The 25,480-nt window shown below is 46.1% G+C and overlaps 1 protein-coding gene across 17 annotated transcripts in view; it reads right to left on the bottom strand.

The window, feature by feature from the left end:
- The window catches only part of CLEC16A (C-type lectin domain containing 16A), a 238,351-nt gene that overhangs the window by 161,799 nt on the left and 51,072 nt on the right, over window positions 1-25,480 (bottom strand). For 10 of the 17 annotated variants that reach the window (XR_012429259.1, XM_065537629.2, XM_065537627.2 and 7 more), the window contains 2 exons: window positions 17,802-18,033; window positions 376-508 (listed from right to left, as the gene is read on the bottom strand). Coding sequence is in view for 16 of the 17 variants with exons in the window: in XM_065537629.2 (XP_065393701.1) it covers window positions 376-508; window positions 17,802-18,033 (365 nt within the window). In the remaining variant the exon portion in view is untranslated. The remainder of the gene's footprint in view (window positions 1-375; window positions 509-17,801; window positions 18,034-25,480) is intronic. The other 7 variants (XM_074027767.1, XM_065537625.2, XM_074027763.1 and 4 more) reach the window with 1 other exon arrangement.

The following is a 25,480-nucleotide window of genomic DNA, read 5'->3' as shown; positions in this document are numbered from 1 at the left end:
GAACCAGGCAACGAGATCCAAGCCCAGCTACTGAGGGGATCCTTCCTCGGAACAGCAGAGCATTTCCAGGGGCAGCCAATATGAAGCAACCCATGTCCTTTAGACGGAGCCCAGCTCCAAAGTGCCAGGAGCGGGGCAGGGAGAGTTGCGCTATCCTGGCGAATCTCTTTGTAAGGGAGTGAGCATTACAGTATTGAGTGATGGCTCTGTCCCCATGCCTCTGGGTGGCCAGAGCTGGAGAAGCAGGGAAAGAAAGGGAGGCAGCATGGTCGGGCTGAGGGACAGAAGAGGCTCTGGCCCCAGGGCTCGACCTCCCCACTGAGCCCTCTCCTCTTCCCTGAGAGAGCACTCAGCATCGGCCTCTCGGGCAGCTACCTGCTCCACTGCGCACTCTCAGAGCAGGTGGCGGCGGCACTCTTCTCCTCGTCCGTGGTGTTCTGCTCCTGCACGGAGGTGCTGGCGGCCAGCTCTGAGAGCTTGCTACGCTCCATGATCACCATCTCGATCTCTGGAAGCCAAAATGGAGACTGGGATGAGCCTAGACAGCTTTGCAGCCCTAGATTTGTACACAAGCTCATGTTGGAGAATAAATATGCATAAGTGACTCCTAACATGTCAAGTACATGTCCGACAGCAGTGACCTGAACATCAGTGACACATTGGGGTGGAAATAAGACACAGGCCGGAGCCTGTCTTTCCATTCATCACAGGAACATCAAGAAACGTGTTCCTGTTTTTGATAACAAAACACAAATTGCAATCATTTATTCTATTTCAAGAATTTAAAATGGCCTTTTTTACTTTATTGATACCACATTTCCTTCCCAAAGGATTTGAGGCAGCAGAGAAGAGACGATATGTGGTTGGTAAACATAATCATCCTCACTGACAATATTCTAAAGCACCTTACATTTTCTTTTTTGTTTTTTGAGACAGAGTCTCGCTCTTGTCACCCAGGCTGGAGTGCAGTGGCGCGATCTTGGCTCACTGTTACCTCCACCTCCCGGGTTCAGGTGATTCTCCTGCCTCAGCCTCCTGAGTAGCTGGGATTACAGGGGCCTGCCACCACGCCTGGCTAATTTTTGTATTTTTAGTAGAGACAGGGTTTTGTCATGTTGGCTAGGCTGCTCTCGAACTCCTGACCTCAGGTGATCCACCCACCTTGGCCTCCCAAAGTGTTGGGATTACAGGCGTGAGCCACCATGCCCGGCCTAAAGCTGCTTACATTTTTAATAGAAAGCTCTGATGTGACTGAAGCCTTTTGTTTTCCTTTTCCACTTACAACTTCCGGAAGGCAAAGAGAGATTAGGAACCTCATTTTATTTTTCTCCCCATTAAACAAGGGTAACCTGTAGCAATCAACTTAAGCAAGGTGTGCATTTTTATTTTTCAGAAAAAGTTATGAACCACCAAAGACAATATCTTGAATTACAGATGGACGAGGGTTGGGCTGTATGGTGTCCCCATCACAGAGTTCTTGGCTGTGCGGCGTAGACTTTCAGTCAGCCCTCGGAACTCAGAGTGCACATCTTTTTCCCCACCTTCGGGAGACATACAGGGGGAAAAAGAGGTGGCAAAATGTGAACCTGCACTTCTGTTTGTAGAGGGATGTGAACACATACCTTGGGCTCAGACACAGCCTCTGCCACGGTCTCCCTCCCCCCTGGCTCATGCAGGGACCTCGGCCACCTCTTCTGCCACCCCAATTTATTCTCCACACAAACCCAAACGATTTTAAGGAATTAGCTCGCGTCACTCCTCTGTTCAAAACTCCCAATGCCTACCCATCACTCCCAAGATGAAATCCAAACACATGGCCTGGCCCCAGTCCACCTCTGACCTTACCTCCCGGCCATCCCTGCCTGGCTGGCTCACGCTGCTCCAGCTGTGCTGGGCTTCTCACTATCTCTTGAACATCCCAAGCTTGTTTCTTTTTTGTTGTTGTTGAGACAGAGTCTCACTGTGTCAGCCAGGCTGGAGTGCAGTGGTGCCATCTCTGCTTACTGCAAGCTCCGCCTCCTGGGTTCACACCATTCTCCTGCCTCAGCCTCCTGAGTAGCAGACTACAGGCGCCTGCCACCATGCCCGGCTAATCTTTTGTATTTTTAGTACAAACAGGGTTTTACCATGTTAGCCAGGATGGTCTCCATCTCCTGACCTCGTGATCCACCCGCCTCAGCCTCCCAGAGTGCTGGGATTACAGGAGTGAGCTACCGCGCCTGGCCCAAGCTTGTTTCTATCCAAGGACCTTTACACAGTAGTTTCCTCTGCCTGGAAGGCTCTCACCCCAGGTCTCTCCTAGCCAGGTGTGACTGGGGTACATCATTCAAGGCTCAGCTCACATGTCACCTCCTTGGAGACATCTTCCTGGATGCCCTCTTCACCAGTTTTTTTTTTTGAGACAGGGTCTTGCTCTGTCACCCAGGCTAGAGTGCAGTGGTGTGATCATGGCTCACTGTAGCCTTGACCACCTGGGCTCCCGAGTAGCTAGGAACACAGGTAAGTTCCACCACACCTGGCTAATTTTTTAATTTTTGTAGAGATGGGGACTCACTGTGTTGCCCAGGCTGGTCTCAAACTTCTGAGCTCCAATGATCCTCCTACCTTGGCCTCCCAAAGTGCTGGGATTACAGGCGTGAGCCACCAGACCGGACTTCACCTGCTTTTTTTTTTTTTATATACCTCTTAAAAAATTATTATTAACTAAACTCAACTCCACACTTTGGGCAGATTTCATTAGTTTTTCCCAATGTCTTTTTTTCTGTTCCAGGATCCCTTTTACATTGAGTTCTCATTCTTAGGTTCCTCTGGATGTGACGTTTCTCAGACTGTCCCTGCTTGTGATGACCTGGACATTTTGAGGATTACTGGTCAGGCATTCTCAAGAGTCCCTCAATCGGGGTTTGTCCGATGTCTTTCTGCTATTGGGGCTACAGGTTTTGACGAGGAGGACCACAGAGGGGAAGTACCCTTCTCATCACATCCTATCAGGGCACATACTATCAATATGACTTATGACTATTGATGTTAATCTCCAATACTTGGCCAAGCTAATGTTCATCAGCTTTCGCCACTGTGAAGCCACTTTTCCCCCTCCTTCCATACCATACTCTGTGGAAGAAAGTCAGTAAACATAGGCCACACTTAGAGAATGGGGCATTAGGCTCTGAAACGTCTTTACTTATCTCCATAAATTATTTGGCATTCTTCTGTAAAGGAGATTTGTCCTTCCTCCCCCTTATCTTGATTTTACTTTATATTAATAGCATTTATTGCGACTTGGCTCTTACATTCTCCATTGTTTTGCTTCCTTACTGTCTGCCTTCCTCCACTAGAACAGGGGCTTTGTAGCTGTCTTACGTGTCTTGTTCTCCACTGTCTAATCCAGTGTCTGGCACAGAGTAGGCACACAATATATATCTCTTGAAGTGATAAATGAATGACTGGTCTAGCCCAACACGAGTTTTGGCAGCATGCCCGGGTGGCAAAGATTCATGGTGGCTGCGGTCTGAGGGGGGGTGGGCCACTCCCCAAAAAAGTCTGCGATCAACGTGGGCACAAAGTGTTCTCGTGGGGAGATATCTCATGCCCCAAGAGACTCTCCCCAGACTGTTAGGCATGACTGCACCTGCAGGCACCCCTTGGCATGGAGAAGCAACCCCCCTGCCATATCCACATGGGCCCTGGCCCTATGTGAGGTTCACTCTCACCATCCCCCTTCCCTCCCATCTGATCTGAAGTCAGATGCCAAAGATCAGAGTCTCCCACAGGGCGGGCCCTATCACACAGGTGGGAGCCAACAGTGCTTTCTAAGTGGTGTGTGGACAAATGCTTTGTTTGCATAGTTTTATACTTATGTGCATTAGAAGAAAATTCTAGCTGCACAGAAAGCCTTCTGTGGATATTAGTGCTTAGAATAAGGCTAAATTTTGGGAAAAAACCAAGTGAGTCAATTCAAAGAAAGCTATCCAGTAAACAGCAGAGCAAATAGTACACAGAGATGGCTAAGAGCTGGAATGTGGGCGGGCGTGGAGGCTCATGCCTGTAATCCTAGCATTTTGGGAGGCTGAGGCAGGAGGATCCCTTGAGATCAGGAGTTCGAGATCAGCCTAGCCAACATGGTAAAAACCTGTCACAAAAATTAGCCAGGTGTGGTGGCGGGTGCCTGTAATCCCAACTACTCGGGAGGTTGAGGCATGAGAATCGCTTGAACCCAGGTGGGAGCTGCAGTGAACCAAGATTGGGCCACTGCACTCCAGCCTGGGTGACAGAGTGAGACTGTTTCAAAAAACAAAAAAAAAAAAAAAGAAAAAAAAAGAGCTGGAATATGGTGCAGACTGCTGTCTGGGAAACATCACTCTTTCCTTTCTCCCATTTTCACCTCCACCAGCCTCCTTCAGGCGCTTAGTGCCCTCCAACTACCCTGGTCGTCTCCAAAGTGGGTATGGACCTCAGTGGGCATGCAAGATGATTCCCTAGGCAATAGGTCTTTTAATGCTTCTCATCCTTTAAAATCTGTTTTGTTTCATACTGTCCATAATACTAGCACAATCATATATAATTTATAATACATAAATGTTTACACATATTTGGGAGATGTATGCTTAAATGTCATAGGTATGTTTGCTTGTGTTTACTAACAAGACTTGCCATCAGACATCTGAAGACTCCCAAGCAAGCCTGTGAGGCCAGCCTCCTCCTCGTCTCCCAGCCTCTGGCCTCTGCCCTTTGAGGCAGAGGACGTGGCATAGGCCCACCTCCCCTACAGCTGCAAGTTCTCCTTCCCCAGGCTCAGCTCTGCTGTGCTTGGCTGACACAGTGGGAACTCAGCTCCAAGTACTTCCTAAGGTTACAGGGCCAAGCCCCAGTGCCCTGGCCTGGAGGCCAAGCTTCATGACATAGTTGTACCCTTTCTGGCTTAATCTCGTTGGACACCAGAAGAATTCTGGAGCAGAGAAGAGGGTGAAGACAATTCAGCACCAAGCTCATCCAACTTTTTTTTTCAAGCAGCTGAATACTAATTTGAAGGGCATTTTTCCAGGGCATCCCACCACAGTCTGCAGATGAGCGCAGAGCTGCTCCAGGAAAGGGTGGTGGGCACCAAATGCCTCTGACTGCTGTGGGCTCCCTGGTGCACTCCACAGAGGCCCCTTTCTGGAATTCTATGGCTTCACACAAAACTGCCTGAAAACCACCGGTTGGTCCAACTCCGGATATTGAATACGAGCGCACAGAAACCCAGAAGTACAGTGACTCTTAACACAGCTGGAAATGCAGCAGCAAAGCCAGGACCGCTCCCCCTTCCTCACCCCCAACCTCCATGTCACGTCTGGGTGCAGAACCAGGCCCACATGGGCCTCTCCACACAAAATGGGATTTCCAAATCCTGGCTGTGACACCTGTGCCCACAGCTGCACCTCACAGTCCTCATCCAGCTAGCACAGCTGTAGAGTGAGTGACTGTACTTAATTTTCTAGATGAATGCAGATCAGATCTTCAAATGTCAAGGAAAGGTTTCTTGCCCTTCTTTTTGATAGTTTTATCCAAACAACCCTTATAGGTACTGAAACAACCCTTATAGGTCTGCCAGCTCCCTGAAGCTCTATGCAAAGTGCTATGTGGGCATGGGAATAGTCGGTAGCAGGTTTCTGGGGGAAAGGGATCCCCAGCTTCTCACTGCTGTAAAGTAAGTATCATCTTTAGAAGAGGATATCAAAGAGGACCTGACCTCTCCTGATGATCAGGGCCACAGGGAACCCCCTCATAGTGCTACATCTGAATGTCGGCATGGTTCTGTGCCACTCTGGGCCCCAACTCCAGTTGTCCCTGCTGTCACTGGCCAGCCTCCCTCCCAAGGTGCAGGTGCCACACTGCTGCCACCAAGGAAAGCAGCTCAGTGGGCTATGTGGATACAGATTTCCACCAATGGTCCCCAAGGCCGGGACTCAGGCACTGAGGCTGGATTCCCAGGGGTCTCTGACTGAACCTCAGTTATGATCCTATTTGGAGTTTGAAGGGACTGAAGCAATAGTTCAGCCCGTTTTGCTCAAACTTCAGTTACTTGCTTGCTTTTATGATCTCTGTCACGTCTCTGTGTTACCTGTACTATTTTTCATTTTATTTGAACTCTTACTTGTTTTTCACTTCAATACAACTTAAAAGGAAAGTTTAACTCACTATTATGCTCTACAACCTAGCAGCCCACTTGTAGGTATTTATGTGCAAGACACACCTCTGGCAGTAGGAACATGCACACGCACAAGGATATTCACTGCAGTATTATTTGTAATTGCAAAATAATGGAAACTACCTAAATGCCCAGGCATAACAAACCGATGGAATCAACTATGGTACATACACACAGTGCAGCTGTGAAAAGGAATGAAGAAGATATGAGAACTGATATGGAGTAATTTCCGGAGATATTGCTAAGTGGAAGGAACACATATGCTATCCTGTGTGTAAGAAAGGAAGAGAGGAAAACATACACAAATCTGCTTATTTTTATAGAAAGAAACACAGGAAGGATACTTCAGTTACCCAATCAAGTTGGTTATCTATAATAGATGGCAGGAATGAAATGAAAGGGATGTGGAACGGAGGATTTGAATATAACTTTTTGCATAGTTTTGAGTTTGCTAATATTCCATGCATTTTAAAAAGGAAAATTAATTAAATGAATGAGAATGAGAAGGAAGAACCCTAAACTGGAAGTTTTAAAAAAGAATCCAAATATTATTATTATTATTATTATTATTATTTTGAGACAGAGTCTCTCTCTGTTGCCCTGGCTGGAGTGCAGTGGTATGATCTCAGCTCACTACAACTTCTGCCTCCCAAGTTCAAGCAATTCTCCTGCCTCAGCCTCCCGAGCAGCTAGGATTACAGGTGCACGCCACCATGCCTGGCTCATTTTTAAATTTTTATTTAAAATATTTCGCACCACCATGCCTGGCTCATTTTTAAATTTTTATTTAAAATATTTATCTTTGAGAGACAGTCTCACTCCATCGCCTAGGCCGGAGTGCAGTGGCATGATCTTGGCTCACTGCAACCTCTGCCTCCCGGGCTAAAGGGGTTCTCCAGCCTCAGCCTCCCGAATACCGGGACTACAGGTGCACATCACCATGCCTGGCTAATTTTTTTGTATTTTTAGTAGAGACAGGGTTCTACCATGTTGGTCAGGTTGGTCTCAAACTCCTGACCTCAAATGATCTGCCCGCCTTGGCCTCCCAAAGTGCTGGGATTACAGGTGTAAGCCAGCACGCCTGGCCTCATTTTTGTATTTTTAGCAGAGATGGGGTTTCACCATGTTGGCCAGGCTGGTCTCAAACTCCTGACTTCAAATGATCCGCCCAAGTCAGCCTCCCAAAGTGCTGGGATTACAGGTGTGAGCCACCATGCCTGGCCTAAATCGAAATTTATTTTAAGTGAATGCCAAATCCACTCTCAATGGGGAAAGGAAGGATGCTAAGACTAATCCAAGTAGCTTATGAACACAATACAGCAGATCTTTGAATAACATCATTTCATTAAACATTGTTGCATTATAACATGGATGAGAATAGAAAGAAAAAAACCGATTTCCAGCCCCGGCCACTGTCTATGTGGAATCTGCATGTTCTTGCCATGTCTGCATGGGTTTTTGCCACGTATTCTGGTTTTCTCCCTCATCCCAGAGATGTACACCTTAGGTTCCCCTGGCGTGTCTACATGGATGCAGTCTGAGTGAGTGTGGGGCGTGTGAGTGTGCCCTGTAACAGGATGGTATCCTGTCCAGAGTTGGCTCCCACCTGGCATCCTGAGGTACCCAGGCTCTGGCCATACAAGACCCTGAACTGGAAATACACGAGTTGGAAAACAAATGAATACAAATGCTTGTCAAATAACAATTCATAAAGCAGACAATAATACAAATACATGACAATACATGATGTGGTATGAAAGCATTCAGCAAGCCTAACAGATTTGTGATTGTTTTTGAACTTCGTGCAGGCAGGAGGTGCTCCTTACAATTTTCACTTTGCAAACATTTATTCCTTGATTTAACCCACCACCACCATGACTGCTGTTCACTTATTAATTCACCAAAAATTGGGTAAGTAATTATCTTACATGTTTTCATAAATCTTTTTTTTTCTTTTTTTTTTTTTGAGACGGAGTCTTGCTCTGTCACCCAGGCTAGAGTGCAGTGGCATGATCTCGGCTCACTGCAAGCTCCTCCTCCCAGGTTCACGCCACTCTCCTGCCTCAGCCTCCCGAGCAGCTGGGACTACAGCATGTGCCATCATGCCCAGCTAATTTTTTGTATTTTTAGTAGAGACGGGGTTTCACCATGTTAGCCAGGATGGTCTTGATCTCCTGACCTCGTGATCCACCCGCCTTGGTCTCCCAAAGTGCTGGGATTACAAGTGTGAGCCACCACGCCCGACCCATAAATCTTTAAGTGTATGTACAGCTCACATTTATTTCAATGTTTAATGCTAGAAGTGTTTTGGGCCTTTATTTACAAGTTAGATGATGTTTCTGTGACCAGAAATATGCCACAGGAACTTAACTCCTGTTGGTATCAACTCACCTATGGTAAAATTGGTTTCTTTCTACATCATTTCCCTTAAGGTCACAGTTTCTGAGAACCTATCCATGATGTTAAGTGAGGACTTAGTGTGCTCAGCTATATATCCTCAATTTGGGGATAAGTAAAGCATTGGGATGGGCATGGCAGAGGGAAAATTGCAAAAACATCCTGAACTGTTCATTTTTTTAAGCAATAAACAACTGTAAGTAAAGCAATTCTGAAGCTTTTAGATGCATTATAGGATTGGGCAAATCAGTAAGCAGATGTTGTTAGGAGTCAGGGCTCTCAGAGTACAAGTAGAAACATACAAATCTAAGATGGGAGAAGACAAGAAAAAAAAAACCTGTATGTTCACTGGAATTGGGGGTACTGGTATTGAACATATGATTCTGAAATATGTGTGCGCCATGGAATACTATGCAGCTATAAAAAAGGATGAGTTTGTGTCCTTTGTAGGGACATGGATGCAAATGGAAACCATCATTCTCAGCAAACTATCGCAAGAACAGAAAACCAAACACCGCATGTTCTCACTCATAGGTGGGAATTGAACAATGAGATCACTTAGACACGGGAAGGGGAACAGCACACACCGGGTCCTATTGTGGGGAGGGGGGACGGGGAAGGGATGGCATTGGGAGTTATACCTGATGTAAATGACGTGTTGATGGGTGCTGACGAGTTGATGGGTGCAGCACACCAACATGGCACATGTATATATTTGTAACAAACCTGCACATTGTGCACATGTACCCTAGAACTTAAAGTATAATAAAAAAATAAATAGATAAAAATAAAAAATAAAAAATTCAAAAAAAAAATAAAATAAAATATGTGTGTGTATGCATGTTTGTATGTATGTATATGTAGGCATGTATAATGTACACTTTGTATATGTACATACATAGATTTCCTAGCTTTGTCCACTGAAAGGGCCAAACTGCAAAGACACCTCAGTAGCAATGAGCACATCCAGTGCCCAAATCTTGGCCTCTAATACCCCTGTCCATGGACAGGAGCCAGAGAAATGGTTAATTCCAGGGACAGGCAGAGGAGGTACTAGATGAACACAGAACACCATGTTATGCCAGAAAGTGTAAGGGACTGCTCAAAAAAGCACGGGGCAAGCACATGACAGCCAGCTTGAAAGGGTTCCTGCAGGCCAACTCTGGGACAATTTAAGCACCAAAATCATTAAATACAGTAATGCACTATAAACCTTTAGAAAATTGGAATCCATGATTCCACACCAATAAGAGATAAATAAATAAATGAGAGGAAGGGAAAGGTCTTGCTTACAACAGAATGCCAAGGGCTGACTTTTAAACACAGAGAGAATGCTGAAGGTAGAAATTCATCTTTTCCTGCCCATCATGGTAATGACTGAACCAGGCAAGAATCATAAATGCCAAATCTAAGGGGGAATTTTAACAAGGGGCGGGGTATCTATATGATCTCAAAGTGTCTCCCTGTGGACTGCTTATTAGTTGGGAAGATAAAGGAAGGTCATTACACAATACAGAAACTGGGCAACACCTTAGTCATGTGACCAAAATGAACATCACCCAAGAGGGACAGAAGGACATCATGTGCCTCCAGATGTGACATGCTGAGAAGTGCATGACATCATCTATGCCGTGTTCCAGCCAAGAATGCATAACCTCAGTCTAATCACAAGTACACATCAGACAAAGACAAAATGAAGGACGTTTTATTAGAACAAAAAAAGGGGGAGGTTCTGTATTCCTCAAAAAAAAGTGAATGTTGCAAAAGAGAAAGAGACGGTGGAAATGTTCCAGAATAAAGGAGGCTGGAGGCGTGACAATGGAAGGCACCACCCGCCTCTGGATTGGACCTTGCACTGGAGGAAAGAATATGCTAGAAAGACATTATTAGGCTGATACAACAGGAACACAGCAGGAGAATACTATGAAGTTGACAGCTGTGTTGTGCTCATGAATGATAACACCTTAATCTTAGCAAATGCTCATGAAGCTTCAGGAGGAAAGGGGCACGATGGATGTGTGTGGGGTGTGTGGGGTGGGTGTGCAGACAGAGAAAATACAATAGGAAAGTAAATGGTATGAAATGTTACAGGGGGAAACTGGGTAAAGGGTAAACAGATGTTCTTTATACTATTTTTGGTTTTGCAACTTTTGTAAATTTGAAATTATTTTCAAATAAAAAGTTTGGGAAAATTACTATGAGCATAAAACCAATATAAATAGCAACTATAAAAATATACATGATGAATAAACAAAAAGGTGCCAGGGACTGTTGTGTGCAATTGAGAAAGGGAGATTCATAAACATGAATGAGGTATTCAAGTATTAAACATCTGCCACAGCAAATATGCAGGCTCTCCCCACCCACCCTATCCCCTGCCCTGGAGATAATCATTTAGAATTAGAGCTTTTGCACCATCTTATTCTTTTTTTTTAAGAAACAAGGTCTCACTCTGTCACCCCGGCTGGAGCGTGTGGCACGATCACAGTTCACTGTAGCTTCAACCTCCCAGGCTCAAGGGATTCTTCCACCTCAGCCTCCAGAGTAGCTGGGACCACAGGCACACACCATTATGACTGGCATCTTTTATTTTTTGTACAGACAGGGGTCTCACTATGTTGCCTGGCTGGTCTTGAACTTCTGGGCTCTGGTGATCCTCTCAGATTGGCCTCCCGAAGTGCTGGGATTACAGGTGTGAGCCACTGTGCCTAGCCACCATATTCTTTAAGGCTCTCTCTGTACCACCTAAAACCATCTCCATATTCTGCAGTGGGAGAAATACTTACGTACCCTCAACTCTGCATGTTAAGGCAGGGGAAACTGAAGTACCAAGGCATTAGGCGATGGGTCTCTGCCCCAGGCTGCTGTGGGCTCCTCTCTTTGCACTGCCCACCTGAGTTGTGGAAATGAGCGCCTGCACAGTATCAGTTCCCATGCCAGGTACCATGGCCTGTCATCTCCAACACTCCAGCACCTAGCCTGGTAAGTTTCCAGCCTCTGGGAGCTGAGTAATATGATTACCATCCCACAGCTCATGAGGCTACAAAGCTGGGAGTGGGAACTCAAATCTCCAACTTATTTTGCTTTGGCCAGTACCACCCAGACCCTCCGCAGCCTCTATCAATTCTACAAAAGCCTCAAAGGCAGGAATGGATTTGTATACCCATGTTTATAGCGGCATTATTCCCAATAGCCAAAAGTGGAAGCAATTCAAGCGTCCATCAACAGAGCAGTGGATAAAGAAATGTAGTCTAGCCATACAATGGAATTATTATTCAGCCTAAAAAAAAGAAAGAGAAGGAAATCCCAGCACATGCTACAACATGAATGAACCTTGAGGACTTCATGCTAAGTGATGCAAGCCAGGCACAAAAGACAATACTACATGATTCCATTTGAATAAACGACCTAGAGCAGTCAAACCCACAAAGACAGAACATCAAAGGGTGGGGTGGGGAGTTATTAAATGGGCACAGTTTTGGTTTTACAAGATGAAAAATGAAAAGCGTTCTGGAGACAGATGGTGGTGCTGGTTATACAATGTAAATGCACTTTTTTTTTTTTTTTCTGGTCACTCTGTCGCCCAGGCTGGACTGCAGTGCATGATTTCGGCTCACTGCAAGCTCCGCCTCTCGGGTTCACGCCATTCTCCTGTCTCAGCCTCCGGAGTAGCTGGGACTACAGGCCCCCGCCACTACACCCGGCTAATTTTTTGTATTTTTTTTAGTAGAGACAGGGTTTCACCATGTTGGCCAGGATGGTCTCGATCTACTGACCTCGTGATCCACCCGCCTCGGCCTCCCAAAGTGCTGGGATTACAGGTGTGAGCCACTGCGCCCGGCCGAATGTACTTAACACTACTGAAATGTGCACTTAGAAATGATTCAAATGGTAAATTTTATGTTATATGTATTTTACCATAAGTTTAAAAAAAGAAAAAAAAAAGGAAGCAGGGAAGGCTATATCTTTCCACTTGTTGTCCAAGTAGTGCCTGTGTGGGGAGGCACTGGTGTAGGCCAGGAGAGTCCTGAGGGCCCTTAGCACCCAAGGATGTCCACTTCTGCCTCTCCATATGACAGCTCTGGCCAGATCCTTGAGCTTCCCCGATACTCGGACACACTCAGTTTTCAAATTACAGCAATAATTTATCAACTCGCCCAGGGTGATGTCCATTCGAATCTGATTAATATTTGGTAAATGAAGCGCTTTTCAGGGAAATGGCAGGCATGGCCTCCCAATAGTCTTTGACTTCACAATTTCAAGGATTTTCTCAATTGCCCTCTGTGTTCCATATTCCAGCAATCATAGCAAGGACAGACTAAAAAAAGAGGGCAAGAGGGAAATAAGAAGACCTTCAGAGGAAGGCTAAGGGGAAAGATGCCTGGCTGGTTACCTAGGATATAAGGGACAGCCTGCATGTAATTGGCTGGCTTTTTAGCAATGACCGAGAGTACGTGTGCTAAGTGCTGTAAGTACTGGCGGCACCCCTTCCTTCGTTTTTTTTTTATTATCTTCTTCTGCCCAGCAGCAGATTGAGTTGAGAACGGTTTTCGGGAAGTTGCTCTTCAAAGGCTTTGTCCTAATTCACCTCCAATCCTCCTCCTTATCCCAGTTAAGCCCATCTGAAAAGCTGACAGCCCCACAACATCACTCTACTGCAGCGCCTGGGCTTGCTGATGCTTCTTCTCCCTCTCTTCCCACCATTACACACACACGTACACACAAACACACTCACTCACACACACATACTCACACCTGCACACTCACTAAGCTCACTTACTAGCTGTAGAAATTAAGAGAGAAACGGGTCCCACAGAAATGTGCTTGGTGTCCAAGCGGAGTTCACACAGCCACACTCAAATTGCTGTTCGAGCGCCTCACTCTGCCCTCCATCTTGGCCGGGGTTCGTAGAAAGCTCGTGTGTCACATGCTGAATGCTACAGTGTTGATGTTCTCACTTATGCCAATCTGAGGCCCAGGCATTAGGAAGCCCCGTCTACAGGTGGAGAAGTGCAGAGAGGGCAATTACTTGCCCAGAGCCACACAGCTGTTCAGGCGCAGAGCTGGGATTCAGATCTCAACTCCCCGATAGTCAGTCCCTGGCTTGCCCCAACCAAGACACTGCCAGGCCTGGGGTTGGCTCTAATTTTGAAGGAGGAGCTGGAAATGAGGCCAGGTTTCATCTCATTTCAGTAGAGACTTCCAAAAGAAAAACAAAAAAGGCAAAGATGGGTCTCTGAACTCCCAGGTACCCCCTCAAACCCAGCTAACCCGGCAGGTTCAAAGGCCTATCGTCTTTACTCTATGCCCTTGCTGGAATTTCAACAAATGAGGAAGCTTTGAAGGTCAGGCCGGGCAATTACTTTTTCCATAGGCAAAAAAACACTAGTCCAGCCCTATTTTTAGATGAGGAGTTTGAAGGATTCAGTCCCTCGGATATGCTTATTAGGTTACTGCTCTAAGTAAATTCCAAAAGAGATAACTGTCCTTTCAGACTCAAGGGCAAGCTAAAAAACAAGCACGTGCCCTAGGATGTCTGTCTTCCTGGGCAGACTGAATACTTCTTTGCCTACAGGGACGATGAAATCCCTCTTCTTTTAGTACTTAATTTCTGCAAATTTAAGGGCCCTGTGATTTCTTGGTTGCAGAATGAGTCACCCATTACTTGGGACCTGAGGCAGAGCAAATTTCTCTGTAGACTGGGGAAGGGAGCGGATGGGTCAGGGGTGCACATTCATTTCACACAACTTCCTTGTCTGAGCTTACATCTGGAGGAGGTGTGAATTCTGGGTGCTGCATTTGTAAAAAATAAAAAAAAAACCATGCACACACACTAATGCCATATCCAAATCAGGTCATGGCAAAACTGTGCCTCGTGACCACATGCCTTTTTTACTCCTGTATTTTCCCCCTGTCTTTTAAAGTCAGAATTTCACAACTAAAATGGAATTGGCAGGGTATGCGGAGGCAGAGTGTCAGCATCTCTTTCCTTAAGAGTCACCATGTCCGTCTGTCGATAAGTGTGTAGATCTAGGGACAATGAAAGGAGCTTCTAGAGAAGAAATAATGTGGAAGAGAAAAGAGCCACATGTCTATCTCAAAATAGGATGGCAGAAGACGGCCTTGAGAGAGAAGGGGAGTACCCAGAAATACAGCATGACTTTCTAGGGGGAAATCTGCTGTTTCTGCTGGCCCAGCATCCATGCCCCTTACTTCTGATAAATGCATCTCATTTTTTACTGAGGGAGCCACTGTAGCGTAGATTTGTCATGTGGGCTTGGCCAATTGGTCCAGAATATCTCTGGGGGTGGGGGGTGGACCCAAGCCAGGCCCACAGTACCCACAAGCATTGGCCCCAGGACTTTAGTGGCAGCCACTGGGAAGGAGAACCCCCCGCTCCACTTGCTGGCCAAGCTGGCAGGATGTGAGTGCACCTGGGCCCAGTCCTGTCCAAGCTTCCCAGGAACATGAACAATAAATACCCTCTTTGCTTAAGCCAGTCTGAGTTGGATTTCTAAATCTTGCAATCGCAAGTATCAATGTATCTTCACTTAAAAAAAAAAAAAAGTCATCACGTAAATTATATTTCCTATATTCAGAAATTTCCAGACAGGGACAATGAGGTCCAGAGTTTCAAGAGGCCATCCGAGACACACAATAAACCTAGATGCTGAGACATGACCATGAATCAGATCTCGCATCTTTTAGGCACCGCCCAGCATCTACAGCGTTCTCTGGTATGCAGTGTGAATGAGAAAATGTGCCCGACACCCTTCCAACTCATAGGAATTAACAGCTGTGCAGTTTAATCCAAACACAGATACAGTCTAAGGAGAGAACACCCACTAATTGCACCTTCACATTTACAAATAATCAAGAGAGCAAATATATAATTCAGAAAGCTCAGAACACAAGTGCTATTGCCTGGCAGGACTGGTCTATGAAAGTTGTATTTATTTATGGTGAGCTGAGTGACAAAATGACAGATCCATCATATTATGAAATGACTAATGTGCTCAAGAAATCAGGAGGGCACCAAAATTGCAGAGGGGGTCATTGAGAGTCATGTGTGACTGAGCCCTGAAGCACCAACTGTCCAAGCAAAGCCTCTGGGGAGATTCCTGGGTCCTGTGTAGCATGATCTGGCTGAGTAACCACCTGAAAAACAGACTTTTGGAGGCGGCGGAAATTCATTCCCTTGTACCCTGCCCAGGGCAGCCAGGCACAGCTTCCAGGAGCCCCTACTCTAATTCAAGCAGTTCAAGCTGAAACAGCAGCCTGCAGAACTGGCCTGAAGTCCCTGTGTGCCAGTACTGGGCTGGCCGGCTGACTAATTTGATTGTGATTTTGGGGCCAAGCCTGCCTGATCCGCACCACTGTTAGTCACAACTGAGGCCTGGTTAGAGAGCATCCTTAAAAGGACTGGAACGAAAGAGGTAGCATCTTTCTAAAGCAAAAGTGATGAGAACACAATGCACAAAATGAGGTGAAGACGTCCATTTATCCCCCAGTGTGGCAACAGAACAACTAAACCTAGGGATTAGGCAGACATTTTTCTTCTGCATTAACAACAAAATAATCAGAATAACCCCAATAAGCAAATTAGCATGGCTTACCTTGTGTTTGGCCCTCCCCTTCCCACCACAGTGATATTTACTGGTAAAGGCTTTCCAGGCCAAAAATGAATTCCTAAACCAAAATGCCTACTGCACACTTTAAACAGAAATAAGAGGAGGTTGGAGACCTCAACCTTAAAAAGAGGTCTGGGTGGCATCAGAGAGACATTTTGGTTACACTTGTCGAAATGTGATCATGGTATTCACTGACAACTGCCAAGAAAGTCATGATGGGGCAAGCAAGGTGGTGGCGGGGGCATGCTTTGGCTGCAGAATCTCAGGCAACTCCCAAAAGCAAATGAGCTCCCAGTCACTGAACGAGTGGCTCTGTGTTACAGCTTCAGATGCCCTGGACTGGGAAGCTCATGCAGTCCTCGCTGACAGGGCTGTGGAGAGATGGCCTCAGAGTAGCCACTCTGAGCCCAAGGCCCAGTAGGAGGGCTCACAGGAAGTGTTCCCCACACCCACAGAGACTGCAGCCAGGCTGCTAAGGAGATGCCAAGTTCATTCCAGAAGGCATGGCCAGGCCTTCCTGAGAAGAGCCCCAGCTCCACTTCTACCAAGTATCAAGCTCCCCATCACTTCCCGTTGCCCCCAGCCCCACTGCCCAGGACCACGGGCAGAGACCCCAGCTGTGTGGCTGTGAGTCCGACCCATGACACAAGCAATAGGGCAGTTCCAGTTTGCTTAGTCCCAGAGTAAATGACCTCCAATTCAAGAAGGTTTTAGCATCTCAACAAGAGGGAGGTGAAAACCAGAACTCCCAACGAGGGCAAAAGGAGGAACGAATGATTTTGCTTACACACATACTACACATGAGTGCACCTCACTCCAAACAGATAGGACTTAAACAATCTTAACGTAAGAATTGAGGGAGTTATATTTTATTTTTTAGTATTTTAAAAATACTACTTTTATTTATTTATTTTTTTGTAAAGACAGGGTCTCGTCACGTTGGCGAGGCTGGTCTCAACTTCCTGGGCTCAAGTGATCCTCCCACCTTGGCTTCCCAAAGTGCTGGGATTAAAGTGTGAGCCACTGTACTTGGCCTACAAGCATATCATTTCATTAAACACAAATCCTCTTTCTTCCCACAGTGCACAGGATGCAAATTATAACCCCCGGTTATTGGGAATAATTATATCAGCAATAAGGATAAAGATAATAATAATTCCATGCTGCTCCTACTGTCATAATAATAACGAATACTTCTGCAGCTTCGAATCCTTCGCAGCATTTAACATGGGCCAGGCACTGTTTGGAGCACGTTGCACATATTCACTCATTTAATTCTTGTATGAACACTATAAAGTAGGTACTATTTGTTACCCTCCTTTAAGGTGGGAAAACCTGGCTCCAGGTCACCCATCCTATGAGGGTGGGACTTGCCCTAAATCTGCATGTGACACACACCTACAGCAGCCTCCGAGTGGCAGGGCTGTACACAATGAGGTACGCCAGTGTGAGGAAGGAGCCGAATCACTGGCTGGATACTGGGGGGAGCAGAATTCAGGGCGGAGAGGGCACAGGTGGCAGCCTCGCTGGCAGGCTGGCTGGCGGCGCAGGCGCAGGCGCAGGGCGGCGTTCACAGGGACACTCACCTTCACTCTCCCCACTCGTCTTGATGCCTTTTGAACCACCCTCTGTACCTTTAGCCTTCTCGGCGTCTTCTTGGGCATCCTCGGTGGGCACTTTCTCCTCATCTTCTTCTTCCCCAACGTTTTTGTAGTTGGGTCTCTTTTGCACCCGCCTCTTGCCCTTGTGCTTGTTCATCTCAAGGGACCGCTCAAGTGTCTCAGTGGGTTTAATGAAGCACCGAATGCTGGGCTTGGCCTAGGAAAGTCCAACGAAGGCAACAGGTGAATTCGAACACTGGAATCCTGCCAGATGCTATCAAGTTGCCCAAAAGTTTCTGTCCTAAGAAACTTATCTCCAGAAGAAACCATTATATCATAAGATAGCTGCACTCGCATGTTTACTGAGGGACTATTCACAATAGCAAAGACATGGAATCAGCCTAAGTGTCCACCAACAGAGGACTGGATAAAGAAAATGATGTGTATATACACAATGGCATAGCATTCAGCCCTAAAAAACAAGGAAATCATGTCTTTTGTAGCAACATCGGGACGTTTATCTTCAGTGAAATAACTCAGACAGTTATTGCATATTTTCATAAGCAGGAGCTAAATAACATGTGCACATGGCAGCAGGGTGTGGGATGATGGACAACGAGACTGGGAGGGGTGGAGGAGTTGGAGGGGGTGGATGGTGGGAGGGTGTTTGGTGGGTCCAGCGCGCATTACTCCAGTGATGGATGCACCGAAGGTCCTGACTTCACCACAATGCAATACGTCAGTGTGGCAACACTGCCCTTTTACTCCATGAATACAGATAATAAAAACATCTTTTAATACAGAGAAATTAATCTCCAAAACAAATGCCACCTCCAGATCTATTATTTTGCCCATTATTAACATCATCATCAAACAATCAAAACAACAGTGCCAGCTACCATTTCCTGTCTACTACCCTAAGTCAGAAATGGTGCACTTTACCAGCAGCAACTCTATACTCCCCAAATGTTAGCTGTTCGTGTAAGGGAAACTTCTGATGAACACTTCTGTGGTACTTTCTTATGTGCCAGACGCTGTTCTCAAGCTCTGACTCTACGATCTCACTTGAACTTTACAGCAACTCCATGAGATATTACTGTGTCATCCTCATTTTACAGGTGAAGAAACTGAAGCACAGAGACAGAAAAGGATCTGCCCGAGGTCACAAAGCCGGGAGGCGGCAGAGCCGGGATTCAAAACCAAGTACCAGCCACACAAGCTGTGTCTTAGCTACAGCCCACTGATATTATTATTAATTTTAACTCAAATAAGTTCATTTTAAACAAAACTATCACTACAGGAAATGAAACACGAGTGTGCCTTGCTATTACATTAAACATAAATAACCAGAAAGAAAAAGCCAGGTGTAGTGGGTGTTGTCAAATTCTGGCTCTCATTAGAAACGGAGCCTAGTAAGTATCAGCAATAAGTCAAAGATCAGCTCGCCCCAAAGGACAAAGTTCTTCCTTAAAAAAGTCAGAGATGGCCGGGCGCGGTGGCTCAAGCCTGTAATCCCAGCACTTTGGGAGGCCGAGACGGGCGAATCACGAGGCCAGGAGATCGAGACCATCCTGGCTAACACAGTGAAACCCCGTCTCTACTAAAAAAATACAAAAAACTAGCCGGGAGAGGTGGTGGGCGCCTGTAGTCCCAGCTACTCGGGAGGCTGAGGCAGGAGAATGGCGTGAACCCGGGAGGCGGAGCTTGCAGTAAGCTGAGATCCGGCCACTGTACTCCAGCCCGGGCGACAGAATGAGACTCCGTCTCAAAAAAAAAAAAAAAAAAAAAAAAAAAAGTCAGAGATGGCTGGATGTGGTGGCTCACGTCTCTAATCCCAGCACTTTGCGGGGCTGAGGCGGGAGGATTGCTTGAGGCTGGGAGGTCAAGGCTTCAGTGAGCAAGATTGTGCCACTACAATCCAGCTTGGGTGACAGAATGAGGCCAGTGTCAACTGTGGTTGATGCTTCACATTGCTCTATCTCAGTCTTTTTAACAACCATCATATACAGGAATTAACAGTCCCATTTTTATCGTTGAGAAAATGGAGGAACAGAAAGGTTAAATAACTTGCCCAATGTCACATAGCTACTGAGTTGGAGTCAGAATTTGAATTGGGGCTTCTTGGGGCTTGCCAATTCCAAAGTTCACACTCTTCCTAAAAGAACAGTGTTTCACCAGGAGCTCAAACTTAATCACACATTTACTGCTCTTTAAAGAGGAAGGCCAGGCATGGTGGCTCACACCTGTAATCCCAGCAATTTGGGAGACCAAGCTGGGAGGATTTCAAGACCAGCCTGGGCAACATGGCAAAACTCCATCTCTACAAAAAATAGAAAAATTAGCTGGGCATGGTGGCATGCCCATGTAGTCCTAGCTACTTGAGAGGCTGAGGTAGGAGGATTGCTCTAGCCCAGGAGGCAGAGGTTGCAGTGAGTAAGATGGTGCCACTGCATTCTAGCCCAGGCGATAGAGTGAGACATTGTCTCAAAACAGAAAAGAAAAGAAAAAAAAGAATATAGACACGCAAACAGACTAGAAAGGGGCAAAAGACAGAAGAAAATTGATTTATTTAGGGCAGGATTTTGATTGAAGTGTTTTACCACAGTCTGAATAATGTTCAGATATCATTTTGTCATTTAAAGAAAGTTTTAAAATAAACTTTTCCATTATCTTGATATAGATTATCCATCTGAATTTACCCCAAACGACCACCAATTATATAGGGGCCAGCGTACCTTGCCAATAAATGGAAATGTGCTCAAGGAACACAGATTAATTTCAATAATGTTCAAAACAAAACCTAATTGAAAGCTGAATTAGCATCCAAATACAAACATTAATTTTTATTTGCCCACTGTGGATTATTCAACCACAAAAAAAATGACAGATAAATTGCTACATGATTCTACTGTCCAGGAAACCCAGATAGCGTATTACAGACGCCAATAACCGAGGGCCCCCAGATGGGAGCGTTCTGAGAATGCACTGCTTGACAGACAGCATCCATCAGAGCCCACTTAGGAGGCTGGGTGATCGAATGCAGCCTAGTCGCCCTCTCATCTTCTCCTGAAGCATCTAACCCAGGAAGTTAGCTTCCTCCCATCACTGCCGACTCCTAGTGAATTTCAGAATTTCAGAGCCGGCCACATAGTAATCAAAGCTTTCAGAGACAGAAAATAAGAGACCAAGCGCAGGGCAAAACGTCCCCCAGTTTGAAATTATGAGCAGAAATTCACACGGACAGATGTAGAAACCCCTCCCTAAGCTCTGTGTGGACTCAGATGCACAGAACAAGTTGGCAGAACTGACGAAGTGAAACACAGTGCTCAGTGCCTGGGGCTGGCCAGAGTGGTCTGAACCCCAACCCAGCTGGCCCGTCCCAGGCCTCAGGTTCCTGTTCTAAAACATGGGGAGAGTAATTCCGGCCCCCTAGAACCAAAGGAACCCATGGATGTAAAGTTCCTTCCGAGGCCGGGCGTGGTAGCTCACGCCTGTAATCCCAGCACTCTGGGAGGCCCAGGCAGGCGGATCACCTGAGGTCAGGAGTTCGAGACCAGCCTGGCTGATATAGTGAAACCCCATCTCTACTAAAAATACAAAAAATTAGCCAGGTGTGGTGATGGGTACTTGCAGTCCCAGCTACTCGGGAGGCTGGCGCAGGAGAATCGATTGAACCTGGGAGGCGGAGGTTGAAGTAAACCAAGATCAAACCACTACACTCCAGCCTGGGCACAACAGAGTGAGACTCCGTCTCAAAATAATAAATAAATAAATAAATAATAAAGTTCCTTCAGAGAGTGCCGAAACGGTGAACATCCAACACAAAACGTTACCTTCTTTTCCCTGCCTACATCTAAAAAAAAGAAAAAAAAAATCAGCTGCAAGAATGAATTTTAAAACTTTCCAAAGGGATCTGCTTTTCTCAGTGATCAGGTGTCTGGTGTGGGAGGGCATGCTTACTGGGGAAATTTCAAACCTTTATAACACGACCTTCCAGTCAACAACTGGAAATAACCTAAATGTCCATCGATAGGGGAGTTGTTAGGTAATTACGATCTGTTTGTCCAAAGGGTGGGAATCTAAGAAGACTGGGGCCTTTTTATTCCTAGATAAACTGATGCAGACTCAGCACCAGGATGAAAAGGCAGGAACAGAGTACGCGGTAGGGTCCCTTTCAGGTAGCCCCTTTCAAAGGCTACACATGATGGTATAAACACGACTTTTCCTGGAAAGATGCCTAAGAATGCATTGGCATCTTGGGGGAATAAAAAAAATTAGTGGCACTGTGTACACACCCACACAAGCACACTTTTTTTTTTCAAATACCTTTTGGTTTGAGATTTCTAATCATGTACATATATTAACTTTATTTTAAACACTCAGCTGGGTGTAGAACTCATGTCTATAATCCCAGCACTTTGGGAGGCTGAGATGGGAGGATCGCTTGAGCCCAGTAGTTCAAGACCAGCCAGGTCTACACAGTGAGACCCTGCCTCTAAACATATAAATATAAATATATATATAATAAAAATTCAGCAGGGGTCATTTGGACATGGACTATTTTTGCTCCCTTTTATTCTATATTTTTAAAATCTGTTTTTTTTTTTCTTTTTCTTAAAGCTAACACCAAAACATCACAGGTAGCATGCAGAGGATGGTAGAACTTGGCTGGGAAGTGTGGGCAGAGATTTGTGACCATTTCTGCTGCTCCTGTCACCCTCCTTCTGGCTGCCAGCCTCCAAGGATGCTCCAATCTGAAGCCCCCAGGAGAAGGGTCCCTGTCCCGTCTCTCACCAGTGTGCTCTCAGCTCTACCCCACGGTGCCTGGACCAGAGGTGGACAGGCTGCTGCTGAGTAAGCTCATGGCTGTAGGAATGAATGTTTGTACCAGGCTGTACCCAAAGGGCAAGACAGAATGATGAAAAAAGGAGAAGGAGGAGAAGGGAGGGAAAGAAGGGGGAAAAAAGCCAAACATTCTCAGGAGCTAAACATAGCACAATGAAAGAGCAAGCTCACCCAAACTAACCAGAAGTGGAAAAGCCCACTTCAGAGTAAGAAATCAGAAGGCGTTTGGGTTGATTTTCTCAAAAAGAAAGTATACAACACATGCCCAGGGAAAAGTATTCTGCAAAGAAGGTCTACATTTCCCAAATGCCACAGGTTTAGGTCTCACCACGCGCTGAGGCTGGGCTGCAGGAGGAGCATGAGGGGAAGGAGCCTCCTTGCTGACTGCAGTGAAATACAAGGGAGCCTTGAGCTCTGCAGCTGGATATTTGGGCTGACTTTGGGGGTCAGGGCCAGCTGATAGTCAGCAATGACATTTTAGAGGTGCCCTGGGGCCTAACTACTCCCTAAGTGCCTGCACCTGCCTACTGGTTAATGATGTCTTCCATCAGCCTTGAACCCCTTCACGTAAGGCTTTGGTCCTTTCAAAAGTCAAATACTTGGGGAAAGGTGAATCCCCAGGGGTCAGTCTTTCAGGGAATGGAGGAATCTGAGTGCAGAAACTCTGCAAAGGGCAGCAACAGGGTATGGGAGGGAGGATGGAAACAACCAAAGACTGGGTGCCTGAGGGAAAGAAAGGAGACCCCTGGCTGAGAAGACAGATGTCAAACAGAACATGTTCCACCAGGTGTGGGTACAGCAGCTTACAAAGACTTGGACACAGGCTGCACATGAAAAAGCAAGTTGCAATCAACAATTAATGATTCAGTTTATGGTTAAAATAAAACCAAAACTATAGAGCTGAAACATACATGTATATCATGTATTCCTAGGTTGATAATTACATGAAAATACACAGAGAAAGGTCTGGAAGGATATACAAACTGAGAACAGTGGTTCCCTCTGAGGAAGATACTGAGGTTGGAGGAACTTTCACTTTCTGCTCTACCTACTTCTACATCATTCAGTTGTTTTATTACCAGCACTACTTAAATATTACCAGCACTAGAAAATTTTATTACCAGCACAAGAAAATATTACCAGCACTATTTAAATGTAAAGAACATCTTTACAGAATGCATTAATGCCACTGAACTGAACACTTAAGAATAGTTGAGAGTGAATTTTATCCTTATTTTATACAATTTTAAAAAAACTTTGAAAAGGCAAGTTTAGAAGTTAGGATGATGATTCTCTTGGGTGGGGTGGAGGTATGGGTTACAAACTGAGGAGGGGCTTTATGGGAAAACCAGAAATGCTTTCCATCTTGACTCGAATTATACATGAATATAATCGCGTGTACAAAATCATCAAGCAGTACATCTAAGATTACTAAACTTTTATGTATTTTATCGTATTTATGTGATTCCTCAATTTAAAAAGTTTCCCAGGCTGAGTGCAGTGGCTCACGCCTGTAACCCCAAGATTTAGAGAGGCTAAGGCAGGAGGATCACTTGAGCCCAGAAGTTCAAGATGAGCCCAGGAAGCATGGTGAGACCTTGTCTCTACAAAAAATACAAAAATTAGCTGGGTATGGTGGTGTATCCTGTAGTCCCAGCTACTCAGGAGGCTGAGGCAGGAAGATCACTTGAGCCCAAGAGGCTGAGGCTCCAGTGAGCTGCGGTCATGCCACTGCATTCCAGCCTGGGTGACACAGCAAGACTCTGTCTCAAAAACAAACAAACAAACAAAAAACACCAACAAGTTTACCAAGAGGATTTTCAATGAAGTCAAATTGCTGTAATGCCCTAAATACAAGATAGGAGAAAGTGAACAGGCGGTAGAGCTGGATTCACTGACCACTAATGATATGAGGGGAGCTGAGGTAAGATCATCAAGCCATAGGCCACACCTCTCAGAGCCCACAGTTCACCCCAGACAGGTGAATCCTGGTGAATCCCAGTGAATCCTGCATTTATTGCCACATGGCCTGTGCAGATGCTGGAAGAGAAGAGGTTCACACAAGAGTGATGGGGGCCACAGAGGAAGGGAGGGAAAATGTGCCAGGGCTGGGAGGCATAGGGGGAGCTTAGGAGGGCTTGATAGAGAAGGAAATGAGTGATACGAGTCTTGGATGTCAACAGGAGTTCAGGAGCATGTTCAGGAAGAAGACAATAGTAGGAAAGCCAGCTCAGAGCCCAGGAGGAGCCAGCTCCCTAGGTGTGTCCAGAAGTCACTCGTCTTTTATTTCTGCTAAGGCCTAGGTCACCTGGGCCTGGTGCTTGGTGACAGTAGTGGCACCCTTGGACTCAAGGTGCTCGGCCAGCTCCCTAGGCAGGGGCAGACATACAGCCGCTGGACCTTGCAGGAAGTCAGGGCAGTGGTCCCGGGTCAGTCAGTAGCCTCTCAGCCAGGCGCTAGCCCGTGCTGCTCATAAAGGGGTTCTTCACACTCATTGCCTCAGAAGAGATATCGGATGCCTTGAGTCAGTGCCCTACAGATGCAACGTGTTGAGTGGGTTTCTCAGCATCTATTCAGTGGTGCAGCAGGGAGAGGAGAAAGCAGTGGTTGGCGAGTGACCAGGAAAGGGGATATAAGGGCACCAAGCAGCCTGCCCAGGGAAGAATCTTGGTTGAGCACGAAGGAAAGAGAGACCAGTGGCCAGAGACATCAGGTAAGGGAAGGAGAGATCTCGAGGCCTGGGATTCTGTCTGGATCTGTTGGAGCTGTCATGGTAATCAGGCTAAGAAGACCCTTCCAGGCTCTCCCAGGCTGAGTCC

Source organism: Macaca fascicularis, chromosome 20 (assembly GCF_037993035.2).
Source record: "Macaca fascicularis isolate 582-1 chromosome 20, T2T-MFA8v1.1".
Classification (NCBI taxonomy): domain Eukaryota; kingdom Metazoa; phylum Chordata; class Mammalia; order Primates; family Cercopithecidae; genus Macaca; species Macaca fascicularis.
This window is presented reverse-complemented; position numbering and strand designations above follow the sequence as displayed.